This window comes from Amblyraja radiata, chromosome 1 (genome assembly GCF_010909765.2).
Source record: "Amblyraja radiata isolate CabotCenter1 chromosome 1, sAmbRad1.1.pri, whole genome shotgun sequence".
In the NCBI taxonomy this organism is placed as follows: Eukaryota; Metazoa; Chordata; class Chondrichthyes; order Rajiformes; family Rajidae; genus Amblyraja; species Amblyraja radiata.
Window position 1 is genome coordinate 56,297,966 of NC_045956.1, and position 27,764 is coordinate 56,325,729.

At 47.5% G+C, this 27,764-nt stretch overlaps 1 protein-coding gene across 2 annotated transcripts in view; it reads right to left on the minus strand.

Moving 5' to 3' along the window:
• Positions 1-621: 621 nt before the first annotated feature.
• fam13a (family with sequence similarity 13 member A) overlaps positions 622-27,764 on the minus strand; it is a 207,912-nt gene continuing 180,769 nt past the window's right edge. Inside the window, exons 16-24 of one of the 2 annotated variants that reach the window (XM_033022299.1) lie at positions 22,247-22,385; positions 19,764-19,845; positions 18,535-18,767; positions 16,976-17,059; positions 15,443-15,538; positions 13,124-13,207; positions 8,095-8,291; positions 5,987-6,088; positions 622-3,602 (exon numbers count right to left, since the gene is read on the minus strand). In XM_033022299.1, coding sequence (XP_032878190.1) covers positions 3,479-3,602; positions 5,987-6,088; positions 8,095-8,291; positions 13,124-13,207; positions 15,443-15,538; positions 16,976-17,059; positions 18,535-18,767; positions 19,764-19,845; positions 22,247-22,385 — 1,141 coding nt within the window. In that variant the 3' untranslated portion in view covers positions 622-3,478. The remainder of the gene's footprint in view (positions 3,603-5,986; positions 6,089-8,094; positions 8,292-13,123; positions 13,208-15,442; positions 15,539-16,975; positions 17,060-18,534; positions 18,768-19,763; positions 19,846-22,246; positions 22,386-27,764) is intronic. The other variant, XM_033022305.1, reaches the window with a different exon arrangement.

Consider the following 27,764-nt stretch of genomic DNA (forward strand, 5'->3'; position numbering starts at 1 on the left):
ATATCTGTTAAATCTGAAACGTGTTTATACTGAGCACACAAATTCCTTTTAGAGTTGTACAGCACAGAAACAGGCCCTTCAGCCCAACTTGTCCATGCTGACCCCATCTAAGCTAGACACATTTGCCCACAATTGGCCCACATCCCGCTGAACGTTTCCTACCCATATACTTGTCCAAATGTCTTTAGGAGTCTGAAGAAGGGTCTTGATCCGAAACGTCTTACTCTCCAGAGATGCTGCCCGTCCGGCTGAGTTACTCCAGCTTTATGTGTCTATCAAATGTCTTTAAACATTGTTATTGTTATGCCTCCCAACAGCTTATTCCATATACCCACCGGCCACTGAGTGAAAAGGTTGCTCCTCAGGTTCCTTTTACATCTTTCCCCTTGCACCTTAAACCGATGCACACTGATTATTGATTCCCCTATCCTGGGCAAAAGACTCTGTGCATTCACCTTATCTATTCCCCTTATGATTTTATAGACCTCTATAAGATCACCCCTTAGCCTCCTGCGCTCCAAGGAATGGTCCGACAGTCCTCTTTCTACCAATTCAATAAAGACGCAGATGGATTTTTCCAAGGGTAAGCAAAACCAGAAAGAGAAACTTCATCCAGATGTTCCAGAGATTTTGCACAATTTATTACTTTTAGGGATTTGTTAGATTGGAACCCCAGCCCTTTGTTGACACTGTCTGAACCATCCCAGCTCATCACACAAAGCTACAATATCAATAGGTCGAAAACAGCAGGGATTTTTGGATGTAACTGGGCTTCCGATGAGGAATTTGATGGAGTTCAATGAGGACAAGGCCAAGTGGAGTCAGAGGATGGGGTTAAAAGGATCTGCAGGTACAATCTCTCTGACTGCAGCACTTTCATTATGTTAGTAACGTCTTAGTAAACCTGGGATAATGAGCATTAATGTGTGTTCGTGTGTAAGCTCATAAGTCAGAGGAGCAGAATTAGGCTGTTCAGTTTAGTTTTGTTTATTGTCACGTGTACCGAGGTACAGTGAAAAGCTTTTGTTGCGATTGGCCCATCGTGTCTACTCTGCCATGGCTGATCCATCTTTCCCTCTCAACCGCATTCTCCCGCCTTCTCCCTGTAACCTATGATGCCATTACTAACCAAGAAGCTGTCAGTCTCCACCCAATGACTTGACCGCCACAGCCACATCTGTGGCGATGAATTCCAAGGAATCTCCACTCTCCGGCTGAAGAAATTCTTCCTCATCTCCCTTCTGAAGGTACATTGTAAAAGCAACAACTTTCAGTTACATGACACAATTAACATCTGAAAACCTGCTAAGATGTTTACGCACAAACGTATATTGTGATCATCGCTTGAATGGGAAGGTTAATGTGTGATTGGGTGGAGTGGGGTGTGACACAATGTCGATTATATGGGGATTTATTAGCATTTAGGATCAAGGGCATTGCTGCTGCATCTTGGTCATTTTGGCAAGGAAAGGCTGAGCTGACCCCTTTCCTCAATCCCTGTGAACAGAGTACTGATTCAACACATTAGTGTTTGAACGTGCAACAATGCAGTAGAGGAACATAATGTTTGTACCGAATACGATGCCAAGATAAACTAATCTCTTCTTCCTGTACATGATCCATATCCCTCCATTTCCTGCATATCCACATGCCCATCTAAAAGCCTCTTAAATGTTACAATCGAATCTGCCTCCAATACCAACACCAACCCCGACAGCACATTCTAGGCACCCACAACCCTTGTGCACAAACTTACCCCAAATATCTCCTTTCCTTTGCCCCTCTTACCTTAAAGCTATGACCTCCAGTTTTTGACATTTCTGCCCTGGGGAAAAGATTTGGTTTCACTCACCTTCCTACAACTACCCTGTTAAACTTTATATTCTCAGACTGGGGCTTCCTGGTATTCTCCTTGGTCTTTCCATCTGCCCAGGTTGGTTGCTAGTGTCCTGGGATGGAAGTCAATATCGTCTATTATCCTTGGCAAAAGCCAAAGTGACTAAGTGTGGCACTCTGCGTCTCCAATTCAGTGATCACGATCAAATCCCTACCTCCTCGTGTAGTGGATGTGACGTTACAAACACAGAATGTATACATTACAAAAAGCAGAATTACTGGAGACGATGGATACAGGTCCCTAAATGATACTGTTCACCAAGAACCATGCTCTCCTTCACTCTTCACTCTCGAAAAAGTAGTCAGCTCTTGTTAGGCAATGTTATGCAACATTAGCTGCCCTCTTTGCAGAGCTGTGGTTACTGATAAGTGTGGAAGGTGGACAGCTTCCAGCTTCCAGTGGTAACATAGGGAGGAGACGAGGCACCTCTTGGTTAGAAAGGCTGATGTCCATGAGACATGGACATGTCTTTACCTATCCTTTGGAAGGATTAGTGTGTTAGTAAAATATCACCAGAGCTGTGGCTATGGTCTCAAAAATTAGTTTTGCTCCTAACCAAGCATATTTAGACAGAAACTCCAATAATGCTGAGAAAAATGTTATACTTTCAGATGAATCAGCAATGAGGTGGATTTTCCACTGTGCAGGTAAAGGGTTATAAAGCTAGATCACACAATTATTCCTGCTTTCGCCAGCAAACTGCAGCTAAAAGGTGGGCTAATAACATAAAGCCCTCGACCTTCAAAATGTATAATTCTTCCGAAAATCTGCATCTCCTGTCTCCACCCAAACCTTGGCGTTTCGTTCTAATAATTCGACAAGCTTACAAGATCAGTCGGCATCTAAAGAGCACGCAACTCTGCTGCCGTTTTCTTCCAACAATAAAAAGTCGCACACACAAATCGGGACGCAGTCTACTATTCATTCCATCGATTGTCTTTTTGGTAAGTATTATTAAAACATCCCGCAGAGCAAGAAAAAAAAGTCCCCGTTTAATGGAGATGTTTTTAAATGCTGCCGATAAATTCAGTACAATAATAATCTCTTGAGTCGTTCAGTTCCTGCAGTTGCATGTAATTCTTTCATGCTTTTTAAAGTTGGGTTGTGACCCAGCCTCCTGGGTTCCTGTGTCAGTCTTCACACAGGCCACGCCCAATCTGAGTGGCCAACCGGATGACCTTTCTTGACCTCCAAGCGCAGGCACAGTCCACGGTGATCATGTGGAGGTCGGAATTCATTCTGGGATCACAGAGTTGCAATGGAGAAGGCAATCGGTGGTTGGGGAGGGTGGGGGGGGGAGGGATTGTCTTTTTTTCCTTCACCCCGCCTCGCCATCTCTTCCCCACCATCACTCCAAGAGGGATGAAGTTGAGATGGGTTCCTTCAGGAAAAAAAGCCCTCCTTCGAAGCACAGGTGGTGGTTGTGTGGCAGTTCCTCCTGTGTGGCTATCTTGCCGTCTCTGGTCATCTGCCTCTGGAGAAACCCAGGGAGAATCCAGCACATCACCTCCTCATCCCGGTAGGACCTTCCGCTAAGTGATGACAGAGGCAATGAAGAGTTGCCCTGGTGTCCTTGCACATTCATATGACCTTTGAGGGGTCTTGCTTGCTGATGAGCACCTCCAGTAGCCTCAGTTTGGCCTTGACGTGCTTGTATTCACCATATTCCTCGGCCATGGGGGTTCGATCCTCCTTCTGCACACTTCTACCCGAAACAAAAGAGTATTGTCAGCGCACAGGTATTGAATTTTACATTTTGTAATTCTAGCCATCCCCATCTCTTCCATTTTCATGCTAAAGGTAAAAAAACAATGTACATTTGTACATTGCCCATCACACTCGCACTCACGGGGACTTTGTGGCCATTGTTCTGAAAGCAAATTAGTCATGGTATGTGTAACAGGCCATTCAGCCCGCCATGTCCACACTAACCCATCTGTATTAATCCTATCCTCCAGTCATTGTTTAGTAGCCTTCTATGGCTAATGTTTTAGACTTTAGTCTTTTTGTTAGACTCTAGAGATACAGTGAGCAAACATGCTCTTCGGCTCACTGAGTTGCACCAACTTGTGATCACCCCCTACACTATCCTATCCTATACACTAGGGACAGTTTTAAAATGTCATCCTATACACCAGGGACAGTTTTACAATTTTTACCGAAACCAATTAACCTACAAACTGGTGCGTCTTTGGAACGTGGGAGGAAACCGCAGCACCCGGAGAAAACCCACGCGGTCACAGGGAGAACGTACAAACTTTGTGCAGACAGCACCCGTGGTCAGGATCGTACCCAGGTCTCTGGCGCTGTAAGGCAGTAACTCTATCACTGCACCACCATGTGAATCGATTCAAATGTAGATCTAGACATTTCCTAAATGGTGTTGGTGTCTCCACTTCCACCATTCGCAGGCAGTGCATTCCACATACCATTCACCGCTAAAAAAAGCCCCCTTCACATCGTCCCTAAATCTCTTTATTCTGAATCTATATCCTCTAGTTTCAACTAGTTTTGATAGGGAAATGTTCCTGCAGTCTATCTTCCCGATGCCGCTCATAATTTTATATCCCTCAATCATGTTCCCTCTCAACCTACTCCAGGAAAATCACACCCAACCTCTCCAGTCTCGACACAAAAAGTGTTTAAAAAAAAAGAAAGAGATACAGCGTGGAAACAGGTCCTACGGCCCCAGGTCCCACCAACCAGCAATCACCCGTACACTAATTCTATCCCACACTAGGCGTAATTTACAGAGGGCGATTAACCGACAAATCTGCACGTTTTTGGAATGTGGGAGGAAACTGGAGCACCCGGAGCAAACCCACGCGGTCACAGGGAGAACGTACAAACTCTGTACAGACAGCACCCGTAGTCAAGATCAAACCCGGGTCTCTGGCGCTGTAAGGCAGCAGCTCTACCACTGCGTCACTGTACCGCCTGCAGCTAATTCAAACAAAACAAACTCACACCAGCAGCACTGAGGTGGGTTGGAGTTGATCAGGCAAGTGCAATACTGGGTGATCTCATACACCCCTGCCATTACATGCTACACTTGCATCTGACAACATCTAAGATGCCCCAGAGACCTAATACATTTATTGTTTCTGTTGCACCAAATCTGGAGAACTCCCACGTATTCATTAAGCATTCTGTTCAATGAACATAAATTCATCCACATTGTTTTGGTCTTAGTCTATTTCTGAAACACAGAAATGAATGGCGCCTAAAATTCATATCTGAACATTTAGTTGTGGTCTGATCCGAGAAAAAGGATTTGAACCATCTTTAACCGGGCTTGTCTTGCAATAAACTTTGCACCATTTAACCTTTATCTGTATGCTGTGGGTGGCTTGATTGCAATCATGTATTATCTTTTCTTTGACTGAACAAAAGCAACAAAAGCTTTTCACTGAACCTTGTGACAATAATAAACTAAACTAAACTGAAAGGTTAAAGGTAGATAAAAATGCTGGAGAAACACACCGGGTGCAGCAGCATCTATGGAGCGAAGGAACAGGTGACGTTTCGGGTCGAGACCCTTCTTCAGACTCAAGTTTACCAGAATGCTGACTGGATTAGATGGTTTCAGCTACAGGGAGAGAGTAGAAAGTCTCGGATTGTTTTCTCTGGAACGTCGGAGGCTCAGGGGAGACGAGAGAAGTGTATAAAATTAGGAGAGGCATAGAGAGGGTGGTCAGATCCTTTTTCCCCCCCAAGGTGGAAATGTTCAAAACGAGAGGGCATATCTGTAAGGGGAAGGTGAGAGGGGAAAGTTTAATGGACATGTGCAGGGCAAGTATTTTGCACAGAGAGTGGTGGGGACCTGGAACACATTGCCAGGGATGGTGGTGAAGGCAGGTACAATAGTGGTGTTTAAGAGGCTTTTGGGCAGGCACGCAAAAGTGCAGGGAATAGAGGGATATGGATCATGAACAGGCAGATAAGATCAGTTTAACTTGGCATCATGTTCGGCACAAAAAACATTGTGGGCGGAAGGGGCCTTCCTGTGCTATGTTCTATGTGTTAACCATCAACTGCTATCCAGTAAATTTCATTCGCCTAAAAGTTTCGAGTGAAAAGTTAGCCAACCTTCCGTTTTCCTGAAAGAAAGTGTCTTCGAAGTCTCTCAGGGTTTTGCGAAGACGCTTTTTGTCAGCTCTTGCCTCTTGCAACTGCTCCAGGAGTTCAGGCCTGCAAAAAAACAGGTTGAAATGTCAGTCCAGAAACGCTGCGTTTGCGTTGAAAGGGCTGCAACTTTACCACAGGGAGACGCAATTGGAAAATCAGCTGAGAGTTTTGTGCTCAAATCTCTGGAGGGCTCTCCGACTTGGGGTAAACAATGTCAAAGAGAGTTCAGAAAGTAGAGAACAGGTGCGGAAGCTCGAGTCGTGTGCTCAGAGTGCAACCAAAGCCCGCAGTCAGTGCTATCTCAGCGGAAGATAAGGGTGGATTTGACAAGAAATGGCAGCTGGAATGATGATCGCAAAGCCACTGATTTTCCATTGATGGGGTTTAGTTTGCCATCATTCAATGGCGTTTTAAAAATATTTCAAAGAATACCTCGGAAAGCTTTAGCAATCAAAGTTCTCCCGGAAAGAAGCTCCACGTTTTCTCTTTCTTGTTTAATTAGGGAATTCTTCCAGCATGAACAGAACGGGTGGTGGGTGTATGGAACAAGCTGCCAGAGGAGGTAGTTGATGCAGGTACCATCATTACATTTAAAAAACATTTGGACAGGTCCATGGATAGTGTAGGGTTCGAGGGATATGTGCCAAATGTGTGCGTGTGGGACTAGTGCAGATGGGGCATGTTGGTCAGCGTGGGCAGGTTGGGCCGAAAAGCCTGTTTCCATGCTGTCTGACTCTGTGACTCCTCTGCCAGCACCTGGTCCGTACCCCCCCCACTATCTGCATGGTCATGTGTCTATCTAAAAGCCTCTTAAATGCCACTACCATATTTGCCTCCATCAGCCCCCCACGTGTAAAATCTTGTAGAGGGTACTGGTTGCCTGGAACGTGCTGCCAAGGGTAGTGGTAGAAGCAGAGACGATTGTGGCGGTTAAGAGACTTTTAGATCGGAACATGGGTTGGCACATCTCCTCTAAACTCTGTCCCTCTCACATAGAGTCATACAGTGTGGAAACAGGCCCTTTGGCCCAACTTGCCCACACCGACCAGCATGCCACATCTACACTAGTCCTACCTGCCTGCATTTGGCCCATATCCCTCTAAACCTAGCCTATCCATGTACCTGTCTAAATATTTCTTAAACATTGCGATAGTATATGCCTCCACAACCTCCTCTGGCAGCTCGTTCCATACATCCAGCACTCGCTTTGTGCGAAAAGGTTACCCCTGAGGTTCCCATTACATCCCCCTCCCCCGCCCCCCGACCTTAAACCTATGTCCTCTGGTTCTCAATTCCCCGGCTCTGGGTGAAAGACTCTCATGATTTTGTACACCTCTATAACATCACCCCACATCCTCCTGCGCTCCAAGGAATAAAGCCCTGGCCTGCTCAATCTCTCTCTTATAGCTCTGGACCGCGAATCCTGGCAACATCTTGGTAAATCTTCCCCGAACCCTTTCCAGCTTGACAACATCTTTCCTATAACATGGTGCCGAACACTGAACACAATATTTTAAATGTGGCCTCACCAATGTCTTGTACAACTCCCAACTTCTATACACCCAACCTCTATACTTGCCTCAAAGCAATGCCCCCTAGTCTTTGACATTTCCACCATGAGGAAAAAGGTTCTGACTGTCTACCCTATCGATGCTGCGGAGGCCAGAACCAGGGGCCACAGTTTAAGAATAAGGGGTAAGCCATTTAGAACGGAGTTGAGGAAACACTTTTTCACACAGAGAGTTGTGAGTCTGTGGAATTCTCTGCCTCAGAGGGCGGTGGAGGCGGTTCTCTGGATACTTTCAAGAGAGAGCTAGATAGGGCTCTTAAAGATTGCGGAGTCAGGGGATATGGGGAGAAGGCAGGAACGGGGTACTGATTGGGGATGATCAGCCATGATCACATTGAATGGCGGTGCTGGCTCGAAAGGCCCAAAGGCCTACTCCTGCACCTATTGTCCATAACTTTATGTACGTCTATCGGGTCTCCCCTCAGCCTCTGGCGTTCCAGAGAAAATGATCCAACACTCCGTGTAGGTCACCCCCCCCGATCCATGTCGTTGTACTCACATGGAGGCAGAGTGCAGGTTTGAGAGCCGTAGGTCGAGGCTGGATCGAGTCGGTGCCTTCTCGTCCACCGGTGACGTGAAGCCATCCGCGCTGTCGTCCAGCTGGTCCAGGAAGCTGCGGATGGTGAAGCCCGGCTTTGCCGTCACCGTGAAGTCCATTTTGGGGTTGCCGTCGCCTTCGGTGCCGTCTTCCTCCTCCTGAATGGCAGAAGCACATCGCCGCAAGGTTAGCACAGCAAGGAAGCCCGCCCCACCGGGGTCCGTGGGACATTGCGTCTGGAAGCACACGCCGGCCTCCTCAGCAAAACCGCGAGCTCCCCTACAGACCTTCACTGCTGTATGTCACCCACGCTCCTGGGCAGTGAGTGCCAGCTGGGCTCAAGGGACCGAGACCAAAGGCTGAACCTGGGCCCAAGTGAATGCAGAGAAGATGGCTGGATAATTACACATACCTTACCATCCTATCTACCTGTGACATCCTGGGATATTAAGCTGCCAATCCTATCCCTCTCTTAGCCAGGTTTCTGTAATGGCTAAAGCATCAAAATCGCACATACCTATCCATGCTAGGGTGGTCAAGAACACTTTCAGTACATTGGCCTTTATCAGTCAGGGTATTGAGCATAGGAGTTGGGATGTCATGTTGCAGTTGCACGAGACATTGGTGACAGTACAACAGTACCGTTGCTAGAGGTAGAAACAAATGTTGGAGAAACTCAGCGGGTGAGGCAGCATCTATGGAGCGAAGGAAATAGGCAACGTTTCGGGTCGAAACCCTTCTTCAGACTGTTGCGAGAGGACTGTGTTCAGTTTTGGTCCCCCTGGCAAAGGAAAGATGTCATAAAAAGTGCAGAGATTTATGAGGGTGTTGCTGGGACTCGAGGGTTTAAGCTACAGGGAGAGTCGGGCAATCTGGGACTTTATTCCTTGGAGTGCAGGAGGCTAAGGTGTGATCTTATAGAGATGTATAATATCATGAGGGGAATTAATAAGATGAATGCACAGACTCATTTACCCAGGGTAGGGGAATCAAGAACCAGTCGACATAGGATTACGGTGAGAAGGGAAAGATTTAATAGGAACCAGAGGGGCAACTTTTTCACTCAGAGAGGGGTGGGTATTTGGAGCACACTGTCAGAGGAGGTAGTAGAGGCAGGTACAATAACAATGTTTAGGTTGAATAACAGTTGAATAGGTTAATGGATAGGAAAGGTTTAGAGGATAAGGCCTATATGCGGGCAAATAGAACTACTCAGATGGGGAATCTTGGAATAGGCGAGTTGGGCTGAAGGGCCTGGCACCATGACAAAGGTCTTCCATGACCCACGACAGTGACAGGGACAAGGCCAGTGAGGTGAAGAGTGCTCTGAAAGAGAAACCCCGTGAAGCAGAAGAATACAACACAAAAAAACCCCACCAGGGGAAGGGGGTTAATGCTATGTGGGATGACTGGCAGGATCGGTGAGGTTACAATGGTACTCTTGCCTGAGATGAGCAGAAGTCAATCAACCCCTCGAACCTCAACAACACGGATATTCCCGTGCCGATCCACTTTCCCACTGGGTTCCCACATTCCCCCGATTTGTTCAGCGTTCACAAACGTTCAATCCACCCGTCTCCAAACCTCCAATCCTCTTTGAGACAGAGTATTCCAAACACTCGCAATGTAAGGACAATTCTTTACGTCTTGGCTCCAACAGACTCAAAGCAACAAAGTACACATTGACAACCTTGCCATGGGACACGCCAAGAGTGTCGGCACCCACTGTAATGCTCACTGTGTTTAACTTGGTTACATTTTGTTCAAGCATTGTCCAAGGGTAGACTCGGCGACCGTTTCGCCGAACACTTGTGCTCGGCCTAACTTGCGAACACTAATGCCCCTGTCCCACTTAGGAAACCTGAATGGAAATCTCTGGAGACTTTGCGCCCCACCCAAGGTTTCCGTGCGGTTCCTGGAGGTTTTTGTCTGTCTCCCTGCCTGCTTCCACCGACAACCTCCGGCAACCACCTGCAACCTCCGGCAACCACCTGCAACTTCCGGGAACCGCACGGAAACCTTGGGTGGGGCGCAAAGTCTCCAGAGGTTTCCGTTCAGGTTTCCTAAGTGGGACAGGGCATAAGGCTTACAGGATCTCCCAGTCGTTAACCATTTTAATTCCCATTCCCATATGGGCCTGTCTCCTCCATTGCCAGAATGAGGCCACCGCAAATTGGAGGAAGAGCACCTCATAGTCCGCTTGGGTAGCTTACAACCCACTGGTGTGAACATTGAATTCTCCAATTTTAGGTAACTTCCCTCCTCAATCCCCGCCCCCTCCTTTCTCCCCTTTCCCCAGTGCCGCACATGGACTCACACCTAGTTGCCAGTTTTGGGTTGAGATCCGGAAATCAATCTGAAAATATTTTGTAAACCCGTATCTGGGAGAGAGGAGGGGCAGGACAGAGCGTGCCAGGTAATAGGTGAACACAGGTGATGTGTGGGGGGGGGGGGGGGGGAGGGGGAATCGCGATTCTGTCCCGAAACATCACCTATGCATGTTCTCCAGAAAGATTAGTACGGGTATCAGGGTTTGTGGGGAAAAGGCAGGAGAATGGAATTGAGAGGGAAAGATACATCAACCACGATTGAATTGAGGAGTAGATTTGATGGGCCAAATGGTCTAATTCTGTTCCTAGAACTTATGAACTAGATGCTGCCTGAGCCGCGGAGTTACTCCAGCACTTTGTGTCTTTTGACAGTGCTCCACGTGCGGCCTCGCCAACGTTAAGAACTAACATGGGGCTAGAGCAGTGATCTCCAGATAGTCGTTGTGATGCCCGCAGATCAGCTTTGTAGACTGTCGATAACCACGGCAAACGTTCCCTGGCCAATTGCACACCATGCAGGTGTTATCACTGCATGCACAGAGTCATGCAACCAACACTCGTGCACAGGTGACTCAAACATTAATGATATACCCCCCCACCCACCAAAAATTACTAATTGATTAGGCTCTTGGAATATGAACAATCTCCAATATCAAGGTTGGAATAATGCCGCAAAATCAAAAATTAACAATCAGTGCAGTTCTTACACAGCGACAAAAATCAGAAGATAACAAGGCCACTTTACACCTACCTGTGTGCAAATTGGTTGAATTGTCAGATGCCACAGAATTCTCCACTGCATTTCATTTGTAACATCTATTAATGCATGGTAAAACCAGCCAGAAGTCGGGTGATAATCGTGCCCCAAGTTTCCATCAAAGCAAACATGGTTCAGATCCCTACTACAGTATATGGAGCCGGTGGTGGATTAAGTGAGATTTCTATGGGTCTGCATCACCTTGTGTGACATTGGGATTTGGGTCATGATCTTCTACGGCTCAACATCAGCTGAACATAGAACAGAGCATAGAACAGTTTAGCTCAAGAACAGGCTCTTGGGCCTACAATGACGATGCCAAGACTGTTTCCTATCTACCTAACTGGAGTCCATGGCTCTCTGCACTGTCTGCTTAGAGTTCAAGGCTTAATAGTGATTATCCCATAAATATTTCCTTTGGTTAGATTAAAATGTTGATAGATGTTATGGCTTTGAATGGGCTCTTATCACTCTGAACATCAGACACACCGTTGCACACATGACAATAAAGCACCATGGAACCATGACTCGCGAGTGGAAGCATCTTCTGACTGGGAAGAAGGGTAAATACTGGCTGCACAAATATAGCAATAGATCGGGTGGATCATTCAGGACCTTTTTTCCCCAGGGTGCAAATGTCAAGGACTAGAGGGCATAGGTTAAGGTCAGAGGGGGTAAGTTTAAAGGAGATGTTTGGGGTGAGGTTTTTTTTTTTTTTTTACAGAGAGTGGCGAGTTACTGGAATGCAATGCCTAGGTTTAATGACCCATGGTTTCTCCATTTGTTCTCCAAAGGCTCTGATGTTTAATCAATGTGTTGAATTATTCTTTTCCAAGTAAGAAACATTTATTTTTTTTTTTTGTGCTATGAAATAAAAAATCTTTTGAAATATGCTGTGGAGCGCTAGAGAATGGCGGCACAGTGGTGCAGTTGGTCCAGCTGCCCATTCACAGCGCCAGAGACCCGGGTTCAATCCTGACCTCGGCTGCTGCCTGTGTGGAGTTTGCACATTGTCCCTGTGACTGTGTGGGGGTTTCCTCCGGGTGCTCTGGCTTCCACCCGCATCGCAATTGTCACTAACGTGTAGCGAGTGGATGCGAAAGTGGGATAACCATAGAACTTGTGTGAAAGGGTGATCGATGGTCGGCGCGGACTCGGTGTGCCATGCTGTATGACTAAGATAGTGATGAGTGGCCAAACATGAGAATCAATGATGCTCCATTTCATGAAATGTATGTCACTGGTGCATTGAAATGTCCTATAAGTCCTGTAGTGCCTGGATGATCTCACCTTAGGACTGGTCTCCTGTTTTGGCCAACAGCACTTGTAGCCAGGTCACTGTCCATGAGCAAGTATTGATATTAATTGAAAGAACCAAAGGTTTAGACATATGCCAGCAATAATAGCTTGACATCATAGAGGCTAGTATTATGAATCGTGCCAATTATTATGAAAACATAAATGCCTAGAAATTTATTGGGCAGTCCTCGAGCCAAATATGCTTCAATGGAACCAATATCTCAAGCAGAATATACTGCTGTAATGACGTGCGTTTAGCATGACCACCAGAGATAAGTTTCTAGGCATAAGGATGGCGAGGGAATGGGCGCTTGTTGGAGCTAACAACCTTTTCCGTCTAATTTTAGTTGAAACCATCCTTTAACGAAACGCCAAATCAACATGATTTCATGCCTGCACTTTGATTAGGGTGTCATTAAGAAGCCATCACAAAATCAGATCAGGTTAGAGCCTGCTTGTTGCTATTAATGATTCTCAGGATTTACTGGCAGGCAGGACACACAATCATTCAGCGTGGTAACAATCAAGGAAATCAACAGGATTGCAACTGGGCAAATCAGTGATTAGTCAGCAATCCGGGGCAGGTTGGGAGGGAGAGTTTCACCTTCAAATCCTCGAAGAAGGAAGCTGTTTCGCCCTCGATTATTGGCTGCAGCAAAGGGCTTCGCCGGTTGCTCGAAGGGGAACCCTGTGGTGGGTGTTAACAGGCAGGTTATATTTGTTCAGGCCAACAGCAGACCCCCTAGCGTCCCGTCCCCCACTGCAGCTTGCTTATCACAGGGCGACCGGCTGAATGCACCGTGCATAGTGCGGACGGGGCAGTCTCGGGAGAGACAGGTAGCTTCTACCTCTGAGACCTCACCGGGACTGCCTCATGGTAGAGAGGAGGAAAGTGGCACAGACGGAGGATGAAGGAGTGAATAGTGATGCAGCTGCGGTCCCACAGCTCCGGTGACTGACCCTAGTTTAATCGTGACCCCCGGTGCTGCATGCGTGGAGTTTGCACATTCTCCATGCGATGGTGTGGTTCTCCCCCGGGTGCTCCAGTCTCCTACCGCAACCCAAAGCTGTCTGGGGTTGGCAGATTAATTGCCAACTAGTGTAAAGGCGAGTGACAAGATCAGGAGACAGTTACACAAAGTTGATGAGAATGTGGGCAGAATAAACTACAGGAAAAGGTAGTAGGGCCATGGGATTATAAGCCAGTATAAGCTCGATGGGCCGAGTGGTTCCCTTCTATATCATAAAGAAACAAGGTAATATGGAAATAACTAAAGCAAACATCAGGCACACCACGGAAGGGTAGGGAATAAATGTATCTTTAGCCACATGGGGCAGCATGGTGGCGCAGCGGTAGAGTTGTTGCCTCACAGCACCAGAGACCCGGGTTCAATCCTGACTACGAGTGCTGTCTGTGCAGAGTTTGGACATTCTCTCCGTGACTGCATGGGTTTTTTTCCGGGTGCTCCGGTTTCCTCCCACACTCCAAAGACATACAGGCTTGTAGGTTAATTGGTTTTGGTAATAATTGTAAATTGGTCCACGTGTGTAGGATGGTGTCAGTGTACAGGGATCACTGGTCGGCACGGACTCCTTGGGTCCAAGGGCCTATTTCTGTGCTGCATCTCTAACCTAAACACTACACATGTTTGAGAGTATTGTCTGCCTCTACACATTCAATTCACTTGGCATCTGAACGTTTAACGTTGGCAATAAAGGCCAATGTTGTCCCTTAAATGCAGAAGAGACAATGGTATAGGGCACCAGGGTTAACCACAGAAAAGCAACAGGCAGCAGATCTGGGGAAGAGTGCAGGGAGGCAGCAATACCACAGTTGTGCGCAGGCTGTGTATTGGTTTTAAACTATTCAGTCTCCAACATCATCCAGTTCTGCTGCAAGCTTATCAACCAGTTTTTCTCTCCACAGAAGCAGCCCGGCATCCTGTACATTTTGCCAGCATTTTATGTTTTGTTTCAGAGTTCCAGTGGCAGGGCGGTAGTGCAGCAGTAGAGTTGCTGCCTTACAGCGACAGCGAGCCGAGTTCAATTCTGACTATGTGTGCTGTCTAAGGAATTTGTACGCTCTCCCTGTGATCTAGTGGGATTTCTCCGGGTGCTCCGGGATTTCTTCGGTGCTCCAAAGGCGTACAGGTTTGCAGGCTAATTGGCTTTGGTAAAAAAAAAGTGGATTATCCCTTGTGTAGGATAATACTAGCGTACAGGGTGGCCACTGGTCAGCGTGGACTTGGTGGGCCGAAGGGCCTGTTTCCGCGCTGTATCTCTGAAGTCTAAATCAAAACATCTGCCTCATAATACGTTACACCCAAAACACAGTGACTGTGCCAAAACTAATTGGTAAAACCTGTTAGATCATCAAACTAGTCTTGAGTTTATTTCGTAGTTGCAGTTTCAATTAAAATAAAAACACAAACAGGCTCCTAAACACATTGTGTAGGAAGGAACTGCAGATGCTGATTTGTACCGAAGATGGACAAAATGCTGAAGTAACTCAGCTGGTCAGGCAGCATCTCTGGAGAAAAGGAATAGGTGACTTTTCAGATCGGAACCCTTCTTCAGACTGAAAGATAGAGGTGGAGGTGGGGTCAAAACTGGAGGCGAGAAAAGGCCAGAACAAATCAGGGCCAGCAACAGATGACCTCAGGATAACCTTTTCTTCAGAGTTGCTGCCTGACCCGCTGTGTTACTCCAGCATTTTGTGTCTACCCCTAGACTCATTGGCATGGACAAGGACTCCACTGTAGTCAACTCCTGAGGCCAGGCCTCACACCTGCTGTCCCTTCCCCTCGCCCAGCAAGGTGCCGGGGGCTTTAGCCTCAAGGTTAGACCCCCATCCACTGGTCCGGGACCAATCACCATACCCGCCACCCGTGCCATGTCCTGTTACACTCACGCGCTTACTTACAATCACGGGGATGGTGCTTGCCCGCGACAGAATCTGCTTCACCAGTCGGTATCGGTCGTAAAGCGGCATCATTATCTGTCTCTCCGCCTTTGTCACCTGCAAATAAGTCGGGATGTCAGCTTTCTGCTCCAAGAGCACCGCCACGCCTCAAGGCCCACATCTTAAATCTGGGCTCGACATCCAGCGCTTAACAACCTCCACGGATGCACCGTAGAAAGCTTCCCATCGGGTTGCTTCACAGCATGGTTTGGCAGCAGGTCTGCCCAAGGCAGCAAGGGTTTGCAGGGAGTTCTGCATGTTGCTTAGTCTATCACACAAACCAGCCTCCCCACCCCCAATAAACCCCAACTCAGGAAAGCAGCCAGGATAGAGCAGAACCATGCACACCCTGGTCATTCCCTCTCCTCCCCTCTCCTTCAAGGCAGACAATACAAAAGCCTGACAGCACGAACCACTAGATTCAGGAACAGCTTCGTCCCAGCTGTAATCAGACCACTGAACGGTGCTCTCATAAGCTAAGGGTGTATTCCCGACTTCCCAACCTACTTCATTGTGATCATTGCACTTTTTTTAAATCTACACTTTTTCTGCAAATGTAACAGCATGGTGGTGCAGCGGTAGAGTTGCTACCTTACAGCGCCAGAGTTCCGGGTTTGATCCTAACTACGGGTGCCATCTGTATGGAGTTTGTACCTTCTCCCGGTGACCGCATGCGCTTTCTCCCGGTGCTCCGGTTTTCTCCCACACTCCAAAGAGCTACAAGTTTGTATGTTAATTGGCTTTGGTAAAAATTGTAAATGGTCCCTGGCGTGTAGGATAGTGCTAGTGTACGGGGATCACTGGCCGGCCTGACTCGGTGAGCCGAGGGGCCAGTTTCCACATTGTATCTCTAAACTATAATGCTGTGACACTATATTCTGGTATTTTTCTCTTTGCACTACCAGTTGTACTTGTGTATGCCTTGATTGTATTCTTGTATGGGATGATTTGACTACATAGTACGCAAACAAGATTATTCACTATATTTTGGTACATGTTATAATAATAAATCAATACTATCTCGTGACCTTATCACTTAATTAACCAAAGTTTGCCTGCAAAAGATTAAAATCAACATGCTTTTGAAACTTCCAGAATTCCAGCAAATCGGCACATCGCAATCAGAGGGGCAGCTTTTTCACACAGCAGGTGGTGGGTATATGGAATGAGCTCTGCCAGAGGAGGTAGTTGGGGCAGGAACTACAGCAACATTTAAAAGACATTTGGACAGGTACCTGGATAGAAAAGGTTTAGAGGGATATCGGTCACACATGGGCAAGTGGGACTGGTGTTGACAGCGCACCTTGGTTGGCATGGACAAGCTGGGCCGAAGGGCCTGTTTCCATGCTATATGACTCGATTACTCTAACAATGTCAGGAAATAGTTCCAAGAAAAGACCTGGAAGGAAACGCTGAGGCCATAAGCATGGGAGTTGATTAATTGGGCCACATGGTCTATTTCCGTGCTATAAGTAACGCTTGGAAAGCACTTACCGGCCTCCCGTGGATGCTCTCGTAGTACAGAAGCCCCTTCTGGAGGGCGACCTTCTCGTTACCTATCTCATCTCGTGTCATGTCCTGTTCAGGGAGAGACGTACACCTTGGTGAATACACGCCAGCAATGCTCTACAATTACTGGCCAGCTGTTTCTATGGGAGAATGGTAGTGATAAAGACACAGGTCATTGCAGGAAGGATGTGGAGGCTTTGGAGAAGGTGCAGAAGAGGTTTACCAGAATGCCGCCTGGTTTACAGGGTCTGGAGCATCGAGGCTGAGGGAAAATCCAACAGAAGTTTACAAAATGAAGACAGGCATGTGGACATTTTGGGGGGTGGTGGGGGGGGGGAATGTCAAAAACTGGAGGCACAGCTTTAAGGTGAGAGGAAGAATGTTGAAAGGAAATTTGTGGGACAAGCTTTTTTTCCCCACGGAGACTGGTGGGTGCCTGGAAGATGTTGCCAGGTGCGGTGGAGACAGATGCGATCGTGGCATTTAAGAGGTTCTGGATAGGCACATGGATATGCAGGGAATGGAGCGATATGAATCACCTGAAGGCAGAGATTAGTTTAACGTGGCATCATGTTTATAATAATAATAATGATGGATGGGATTTATATAGCGCCTTTCTAATACTCAAGGCGCTTTACATCGCATTATTCATTCACTCCTCAGTCACACTCGGTGGTGGTAAGCTACTTCTGTAGCAACAGCTGCCCTGGGGCAGACTGATGGAAGCGTGGCTGCCAATCTGCGCCTATGGCCCCTCCGACCACCACCAATCACTCACACACATTCACACACAGGCAAAGGTGGGTGAAGTGTCTTGCCCAAGGACACAACGACAGTATGCACTCCAAGCGGGATTCGAACCGGCTACCTTCCGGTCGCCAGCCGAACACTTAGCCCATTGTGCCATCTGTCGTCCCAATGTTTAGAATGGACATTGTTGGCTGACGGGATTGTTCCTGTGCTGTACCATTCTATGTTCATGTATAGAAGTTGGGAGATAAGGTTACAGTTGTACAAGACATTAGTGAGGCCGCATTTGGAGTATTGTGTTCAATCTTGTTAGAGGAAAGAGGTTCTTAATCTGGAAGGGTGCAGAGAAGATTTACGAGGATGTTGTCAGGACTTGAGGGCTTGAGCTATAGGGAGAGGTTGAGCAGGCTAGGACTCTATTCCTTAGGAGGATGTACCTTATGGTGGTGTACAAAATAGTGAGGGGAATAGATAGGGTAAATGAAGTATTTTACCCAGAGTAAGGGAATCAGTGCAGTCTTTGTGCTGTACAGTGCTACATTCTATTTAACTGGTAGACTGCCACGTATTGGTGACGGGATAAGTATTGGACAGGGTGAGGGGGATGAATTCTTGAATTGATGCAGAGCCGTGGATGTTTTACGACCACCCAAGAGAGAAGTTTAATGTGTAATCTGAAGGAAGGCACCTTCCTTGGGCTGTTTTACAGGCAAGTCCGTGGAGGGAGACAGTGAACTGCAGCCTTACACTCGGAGACTGGGGCGGAGTGGAGCTGGTTACCACACAATGGTTACCTTTATATCTTCCGGTCGATTCACCTCGGCCCGCTTCTCCTGCAGCTTTTTCAGGATGGTGTCGAGCGTCGTCTCCATCGAGGGCTTCTGCACTTTCTCCGTCGCTTCCGGCTTCTTGTCCTGCTCCTTCTCGGGACCCCGCTCCAGCTGCGACCCAAAGCTCTTGGGCAAGGTGTTGCTGCGCTGTCTCGCATGGGGGATGACGTCTTCCTCGGACACCTTCAGCTTCGTGTCTGCCGCAGACGCACAATGCAAGAGAAAGAAGCAAACTGAGCAGCAAGCACAGTGGATGGCACGGCGACACAGCTGGGAGAGCTGCTGCCTCAGTGGGTGGCACAGCTGGTAGAGCTGCTGCCTCAGTGGGTGGCACAGCTGGGAGAGCTGCTGCCTCAGTGGGTGGAACAGCTGGTAGAACTGCTGCCTCACAGTGAGTGGCATCGTGGCACAGCTGGGAGAGCTGCTGCCTCAGTGGGTGGCACAGCTGGGAGAGCTGCTGCCTCAGTGGGTGGCACAGTTGGTAGAGCTGCTGCCTCACATTGCCACAGCCCTGGGGGTTGATCTTGACCTCAGCTGCTGTTTATGTGGCGTTTGAACCTGTGATCAAGTGGGTTTCCTCTGGGCTCTCCGGTTTCCTTCCACATCCTAAAGACGTGCGGGTTAGTAGGTTGATTAGAACATAGAATTAATGTGAACGAGTGATTAATGGTTGACGTGGACTCGGTGACCCGAAGAACCCGTTTCCAAGCTGTATCTCTAAATTAACCTAAACCAATGACATGGAGAAATTAGGACAACTTTGGTCTTGGGAGAAATAATCAGCTGATTTATCTCTGTTGTAGCTCAGGGTCGCAGGGGGAGGGAAAAGGAGGGATCTCACTCAATCAAATAACACTACATGTTGGAGTCAGCATGGATTGGGAGGCCAATGATCCCATTGAGTCGATACTTGCTCAGTCAAGAGCGATCTCACCAGTCCCATTCCTTGCTATTTCCAGAGGGAAAGAGAGACGAGAGAAGTACAATCGCAATGTTTTGCAGGTACTATAACAACGTTTAAGAAACATGTAGACAGGCACAGGTTTAGAGGGATAGGGGCCAATTGCAGGCAGGTGGAACGAGTGGAGGTGGGACATGTTGGTCGGCGTGGGCAAGTTGGGCTGAAGGGCGTTTCCATGCTGTGTGACTCAATGAGAGAGGTTGAGGGAGAGAGTTTTGGAAGTCCACATTACCTTTCAATTGCTTGCGGAGTTTGGCGAGTTCGTTCATCCATTTCAGTACTTCGGGGTTTGAGGCTTTGTCACTGTGCGAAGGCTGCGGAGTTAATGGAGAAACAAAATCCTGCTTTAGAGATAGGCTGGTAGGAACATCAGGATCAGAGAGATATCACCATACTGTTAGCTAGATCTCCATCAGTACTGGGTTCGAATGGGAAACGGCAGCAAAACACAAAGCCAGGGGATTGGCTTGGTAAGAAAAGACCCACAAAGTGCTGGAGTAACCCAGCGGGCCAGGCATCATCTCGAGAGACCATGGAGAGGTGACGTTTTGGTTTGCGACTTATCTTCAGATTTCTGCTTCAGCTTATCAAGCCCTGTGTACTCATCAGGTCCGACATCTCACACTGAACCTGCTGATCTTGGTTGAAGCACCAAGGACTGAAGAAAACAAAATATTGCAGGTGCTGGAAATTTTAAATAACAACAGAAGATGCTGGAAAATGCAGGGGGCCCATCTACAAATTTGCACTTTATCAGTTTATTTATTCATGTGTGTATATATTTATATTATGGTATATGGACACACTGATCTGTTTTGTAGTCAATGCCTACTATGACATATGACAATAAACTCACTTGAACTTGGGAAGGCAAAAGGAGTTTGTATTTTTTGTATTTTTCAGCCTTTCCTGTCTTTTATCCTTCCCTCCTGATCCCGAACATCTTTCTGTCAACTACAAGGCTAGTGTGGAGCATGATGTAATGCCCTTTACCTGGTCGATCTGATGCTACTCATTCAAAGGCTCGACACAGAAGCCCATTGTTGGTCAATCCTGTCTACCTCTTCTACTATTATTCCCTCTACACTGTGGCTGCAGGGTGAAGCATTTATGAAGTGCACTGCAGTAACTGACCAAGGATAATACCTCCAAACCTGTGAACCTTCATCACCTCAAACAGCAAGGGCAGCAGACAAAATGTAAAGTGAGGAACTGCATATGCTGGATTATCAAAGAAAGACACAAAATGCTGGAGTAACTCAGCGAGTCAGGCAGCATCTCTGGAGAACATGGATAGGTGTAATTTTTGGTTGGGATCGTTCTTCAGACACAAGAAACTGCAGATACCAAAGAAAGACACAAAGTGCTGGAGTAACTCAGTGGGTTAGGGCAGCATTGCTGGAAAACATGGATAGGTGACGTTTTTCCGGACAGGACCCTTATTCAGACTGATTGCAGTGGAGGCGGAAAGGAAGCTGGAAGAGAGGAGGGCAGGACAAGGTGCGGTGTTGGTAAGTGAACATCGGCAAGGGGTTTTCTACAGAGGCAGATTGTTGGACAAAGGCCAGAGATGGAAACAAAACAGGCGTGTGCCAAAAAGATAAAGAGTTGTGAATTGTGAAGTTCTAGGATAGAAAAGTTGCGAATAAGGGCGGCAGACATATGTGAACACCACCTCTGTGCGGGTTGCCCTCCAAGTCACACACCGTCCTGACTTGGAGATATGTTGTTCCTGTGTATCACCGAGTCTAAATCCTGAAACTCCCTGAGCAACAGCACCTTCACCAGTGGTTCAACCTCTTTCTCAAGGGACGGACAATAGATGCCGACTGCATTTTGTAAACGAATAAACAATCTCAGGTGTGGGTTATCACACTTGCTAAGATATAGGGCAAGAGGTGAAGCAATGTTATATTCGTGTCAACAGTGCATTGATTACATGTGCTGCATGTCATAACAGGATCTAAGGAGTGTAGGCCTTGGAAGGTGACAGACCAACAGCTGGAGAACAGGATTAGTATAGAGGGCACTCTATGGTTGGCATGGACGGGATGGGCTGAAGGGCCTGGTTCCGTGCTGCATGGCTCCAAAGTTAACACAGCTTCCACATTCTCTCCAGACTTCTGACAGGACTTGTTTCGAGATACAGCATGGAAACGGGCCCTTTGGCCCACTGATTACACCCGTCCACACTAGTTCTATGTGATCCCACTTTCACACTGGGGATAATTTCACAAAGGCCAATTTACCTACAAACTCGCACATCTTTGGGATGTGGGAGGAAAATGGAGCACCTGGAGGAAACCCACGAGGTCACAGGTGCAAACTCCACACAGACCGCACCCGAGGTCAGGATCAAACTGGGTCGCCGGTGCTGAGAGGACGCAGCTCTATCAGCTGCACTACTCTGCCACCCTTTTGACATGACTTAGTTTAGAGATACAGCATGGAAACGGGCCCTTCGGCCCACCGGGTCCGTACCGACCATCGATCTTCCGTTCACACTAGTTCTATATTCATCCACTCCCCTGCATACTTGGGGCAATTTTACAGAGGCCAATTAACCCACCGATCCACACATCGTTGCAATGCGAGAGGAAACCTGAGCACCCAGAGGAAACCCACACGGTCACGGGGATAATGTACAAACTCCATACAATCATGAGCCGAGGTCAGGATCGAACCCGGGTCTCTGGCGCCGTGAGGCAGACTTACTCGATATCTCCTCTCTTCCTCGAATCTCTGCTCAAACCTCCTGATTTTCTTCTTCAAATTCTGGATCCTCCGGGTCATCTGTGCTGGGGTCAGTTCCTCCCGCTCGTCGTCATAGGAACCGAGGGATGAGCTCCGAGGCCTGTCAATAAGATAGCAAGAGATCCAGTTGCACGGCATTGGCTCTTTGCATTTAAACTATTCACCAAATAAAGGTTATTGCCACAAATTTAATTATTGGTATTGGCTTATCATTGTCCCGTGTACCAGCATACAGAGAAAATAGAGGAATCAAGTCGTCAAGTCACATTTATTTATATAGCACATTTAAAAAACAACTCTCGTTGGCCAAAGTGCTTTACATTTGTTATAAAAATAGTATAAACAAACATAAACTACATACATCTATATTACTAAATCTCTCTTCTTGACCGCTTTTGGCCTTCTGTGCTGCGATTTCCGAGAGAACGCCGCCACCTGCGGCCGTCATTTTTGGCCACCTCACTCAGAGGTGGCCAAACTCGCTCACCGCCGCATGTGTGCCGAGGATTTTTCCCGTCGATGAAAAATGACAGAGATATTAATGTTTTTACAAAATTCCCCATTCTCTCTGCTGCCCCTGCTGGAGGGAGGGGGAGGGACTATAAAACCAGGAAGTGGTGTGCCTCAATCAGTCTCTGCAAGTGGTGTGCCTCAATCAGAGCTCTGAATAACACTGAACAGCTGTGAGTACCCATAATGTGGTTTGAAAATGGAAAATATGGTTAGTTTGAAGAAAAAAGCACTGCCTGCAAATGGTTGTTTGGGTTGAAGTAAAAAGGCACCCTCTCTCTCTCTCTCTCCCCTCCTCTCTCTCCCCATCCCTCTCTCTTTCTCTCTCTCTCCCCCCCTGTCTCTCTCCCCTCCTCTCTCTCCCCATCAACCCCCCTCTCCTCTCTCCCCCCTCCTCCCTCCTCTCCTCTCTACCCCCTCTCCTCTCCCCCCCTCTCCCTTCTCCTCTCTCTCCCCCTCTCCTCTCTCACCCCTCTCCTCTCTCCCCCCCTCTCCTCTCTCCCCCCCTCCTCCCCTCCCCCACCATCCCTCCCCTAAACCCCCCTCCCCTCCACACACCCCTACCCCCTTCCCTCCACCCTCCCTGCTCCCCACCTCTCCCCCTCCCCTCCTCCTCTCTCCCTCCTCTCTCTCCCCTCCCCCACCCTCCCCTCCACACCCCCTACCCTCTTCCCTCCCCCCTCCCTGCTCCCCACCTCTCCCCCTCACTCTCCTCCCCTCCCTTCCCCCCTCATCCACCCTCCCTCTTCTCCACCCCCCATCCCTCTTGCCCCTCTCTGTGTCTCTGTCTCTGCCCCTTCTCTCTCTGCCCTCACTCTCTAACCCCCCCCCCCTCCCTCTCTAGATGTGACTGCAAGTTGGGGGCTATGCGTCAGTAGATAGGGTGGTTTTGGGGTAAAAGGAGCAAATTAATAATATTAATATAATATCAAGGGGGGTAATTAGCGTGAGTGCGGGGGGGGATAGTTAGTGTGTGTGACGCTGCATGCCGCCTCCCCCCCCACAACCGCACGTTGGGGGAACTGACCCAACGGGTCTGCACTTGGTCTAGTACATACATATAGCCCTTGCTCAGTGGACGTCAGGAAAGGCTTGGGAGTATAGATAAGTTTTTAGTCTTGACTTAAAGGAGTTGATGGAGGGGGCAGTTCAGATGGGAAGGGGGATGCTGTTCCACAGTCTAGGAGCTGCAACTGCAAAGGCGCGGTCGCCCCTAAGCTTATGCCTAGACCGCGGGATATTTAGCAGCCCCAAGTCGGCCGATCTGAGGGACCTGGAGGTGGAGTGGTGGGTGAGAAGACTTTTAATGTAGGAGGGGGCAAGCCCATTTAGATCGGGTAGACGCCCAGAGTATGGGAATCAAGAACCAGAGGACATAGGTATAAGTTAAGGGGGGAAAGATTCAATGGGAACCTGAGGGATAACATTTTGTACACAAAGTATGGTGGGCGTATGGAAAAAGCTGCCGGAGGAGGTAGTTGAGAAAGGTAGTATCGCACCGTTTAAGAAACATTTGGACAGGTACGTGGATAGGACAGGTTTAGAGGGATATAAGCCTAAAGCTAGTGTAGATGGGACATCTTGGTCAGTGTGGGCACAGGGCCTGTTTCCACTCTGTATTTGACTCAATAACACTTGCTTTGCATTCTATCCCGTCAAATCATACCATACATGAGTACATCAGGGAAGTGCAAAGTGAAAGGAAACAGAGTGCAGAGTACAGTTTTACAGCTGCAGAGAAAGTCGAGATTAAAATAAAGTGCAAAGGCCACAACGAGTAGGATGAGATCGTGACTACACCTTTAGCTTATGAGAGGGCCGTTCAGTAGTCTGATAACAGCAGGGGATCCTACTTACGAAAAATAAATAATCACTGAACTTTGCACTGAGGTATATTTAGGAACACCAAATAAGAGTTGGGAGGGCATGAAGGAGGTTATTTGGCCTTCTATGCCTGTGCTAGCTCTTTAATTGAACTAAAAACAGAAAATTCTGTTACAAGTTATAGTCAGACAGCACGGAAACAGGCCCTTCGGCCCAACTTGTCCATGCCGACCAAGATGTCCCATCTAAGCTAGTCCCATTTGCCGGCATTTCGACCATATCATTCAAATCCTTTCGGAACAATGTCCATGTCCATGTATCTATTAAATGCTGATATAGTATCTGCCTCAACTACCTCCTCTGGCAGTTCATTTCATATTCCCAGCACCCCCTGAGTGTATACGTTGCCACTCAGGTTCCCATTAAATCTTTTCCCTCTCACCTTAAAGCCATATCCTCTAGTTCTTGATTCCCCTACCTTGGGTAAAAGACTGCATATTCACCCCATCTATTCCCCTCATGATTTTATAACCACTATAAGATCAACCCATAGCCTCCTGTGCTCCAAGGTATAAGGGTCCTACCTTGCCCAACCCTATAACCTAGTAACATCCTCGTAAAACTACTCTGCACACTTTCCATTTAACAGTACCCTTCCTACAGCAGGGTGATCAAAACTGAACACAATACTCCAAATGCAGCCTCACCAATGTTTTATACAACTTTAACATAATGCCCCAACTTCTGCACTGAGAGCCCTCACTGATGAAAGACTGTGGAAAGAAAATCAGAGCTCATGCTTTTGGTCAAAGCTATGGTCAAAGCTCAGTCTCATGAAGAACTGCCAATCTTAGAGTTATAGAGTCATAAAGTGATACAGTGTGGAAACAGGCCCTTCAGTCCAACCTGCCCACACAGGCCAACATGTCCCAGTTACACTAGTCCCACCTGCCTGTGCTTGGTCCATATCCCTCCAAACCTGTCCTATCCATGTACCCGTCTAACTGTTTCTTAAATGTTGGGATAGTCCCAGCCTCAACTACCTGTGAAAAAGGTACCCTTCAGATCCCTATTAAATCTTTTCCCCTTCACCTTGAAACTATGTCCTCTGGTCCTCGATTCCCCTACTCTGGGCAAGGGATTCCAATTAATCTGATGCCAATCTTAAACATTAATTCTATTTATCATTCCTCATTAAATGTTTCCATGCAATTTCTGTTTTTATTTTAGATTTGTAGCGTTTTCAGATTTTTGATTTTAAGTCACTAATGGAAGTGTTTAATCAGTCCCTGTCGCAATCCTCCCCCCCCCCCCCCCCCCCCCCCAAAGTCCTGTACTTTTCTTATGACTTTTTAAACATTTATCAAATTCTCTTTTGGGCGTTACTATTGAATCTGATGCCAAGTGCAGGGCATTTCAGATCATCAAAATTTGCCATGTTAAAGACAGATATCTCCACATCTTGTCTTTGGTTTATTCACTGATCATCATAAGATAGCTTGTTTGTTGCACTTTGGTAAAAATAGCTGCGCAGTGGAATGTCTATCTATGATCTGGAACAGTTCCTAGGCAGCCCTGGGTCAGCACAATTGCTCCCTCTCCAAGCAAAGTTAAGGGGGTAGGTCTGTTTGAAATTATATAAGGGACATGGAGAGGCTAGGGCTCTCACTGAAGCAGAAAAGGTCACGAGGAAGGGGTTCGAAAAACAGGACAAGATTTCCCCTTTGGCTGGAGGGTCAGTAATCAGAGAACAAAGTTTATAGTGGCACAGTGGTAGAGTTGCTGCATTACAGCACCAGACACCCGGGTTTGATCCTCACTATGGGCACTGTTTGTACAGAGTTTGTGCGTTCTCCCTGCGACCGCGTGGGTTTTACTCCGGGAGTTCCGTTTCCTCCCACATTCCAAAGACATGCGGGTTTGTAGGTTAATTGGCTTCTGTAAATTGTCCCTAGTTTATAGGATAGAACTAGTGTATGTGTGGGTGGGCAGATGCATGGCAGATGAAGTTTAAAGCGGATAAATGTGAGGTTATCCACTTTGGTAGCAAAAACAGGAAGGCAGATTACTATCTAAATGGCGTCAAGTTGGGAAAAGGGGAAGTACAACGGGATCTGGGGGTCCTTGTTCATCAGTCTATGAAAGTAAGCATGCAGGTACAGCAGGCAATGAAGAAAGTGAATGGCATGTTGGCCTTTATAACAAGAGGAGTCGAGTATAGGAGCAAAAAGGTCCTTCTGCAGTTGTACAGCGCCCTAGTGAGACCACACCTGGTATTGTGTGCAGTTTTGGTCCGCTAATTTGAGGAAGGACATTCGTGCTATTGAGGGAGTGCAGCGTAGGTTTACAAGGCTAATTCCCGGGATGGCGGGACTGTCATATGCTGAGAGAATGGAGCGGCTGGGCTTGTACACTCTGGAGTTTAGAAGGATCAGAGGGGTTCTTATTGAAACAATTATAAGATTGTTAAGGGTTTGGACACGCTAGAGGCAGGAAACATGTTCCCGATGTTGGGGGAGTCCAGAACCAGGGGCCACAGTTTAAGAATAAGGGGTAAGCCATTTAGAACGGAGACGAGGAAACACTTTTTCTCACAGAGAGTTGTGAGTCTGTGGAATTCTCTGCCTCAGAGGGCGGTGGAGGCCAGTTCTCTGGATACTTTCAAGAGAGAGCTAGATAGGGCTCTTAAAGATAGCAGTCAGGGCATATGGGGAGAAGGCAGGAATGGGGGTACTGATTGGGGATGATCAGCCATGATCACATTGAATGGCGGTGCTGGCTCGAAGGGCCGAATGGCCTGCTCCTGCACCTATTGTCTATTGTATGGGTGGGTGATCATTGGATGTCGTGAACCCGGTGGGCCGAAGGGCCTGCTTCCATGCCAAATCTCTAAATTAACAGAGAGGTTAACTTGGTCCTGGACAATATCTATCACCAGGTAGTCAGCAGCACACAGTTATTTATTAAAGTTTGCTGTGCACAAATTCTTATCGTGACCACAGATCTAAAGCACCTCACCAGTTACCAAGTGGTCTAAGATCTCTTGTATTAGATGCTATATAAAGCCAGTTCTTTACCAATTAATGTCCAGAAGCAAAAATGTCAATGATTTGGAGAGGTTGACACTAGGGAAGTGCATCAGAGG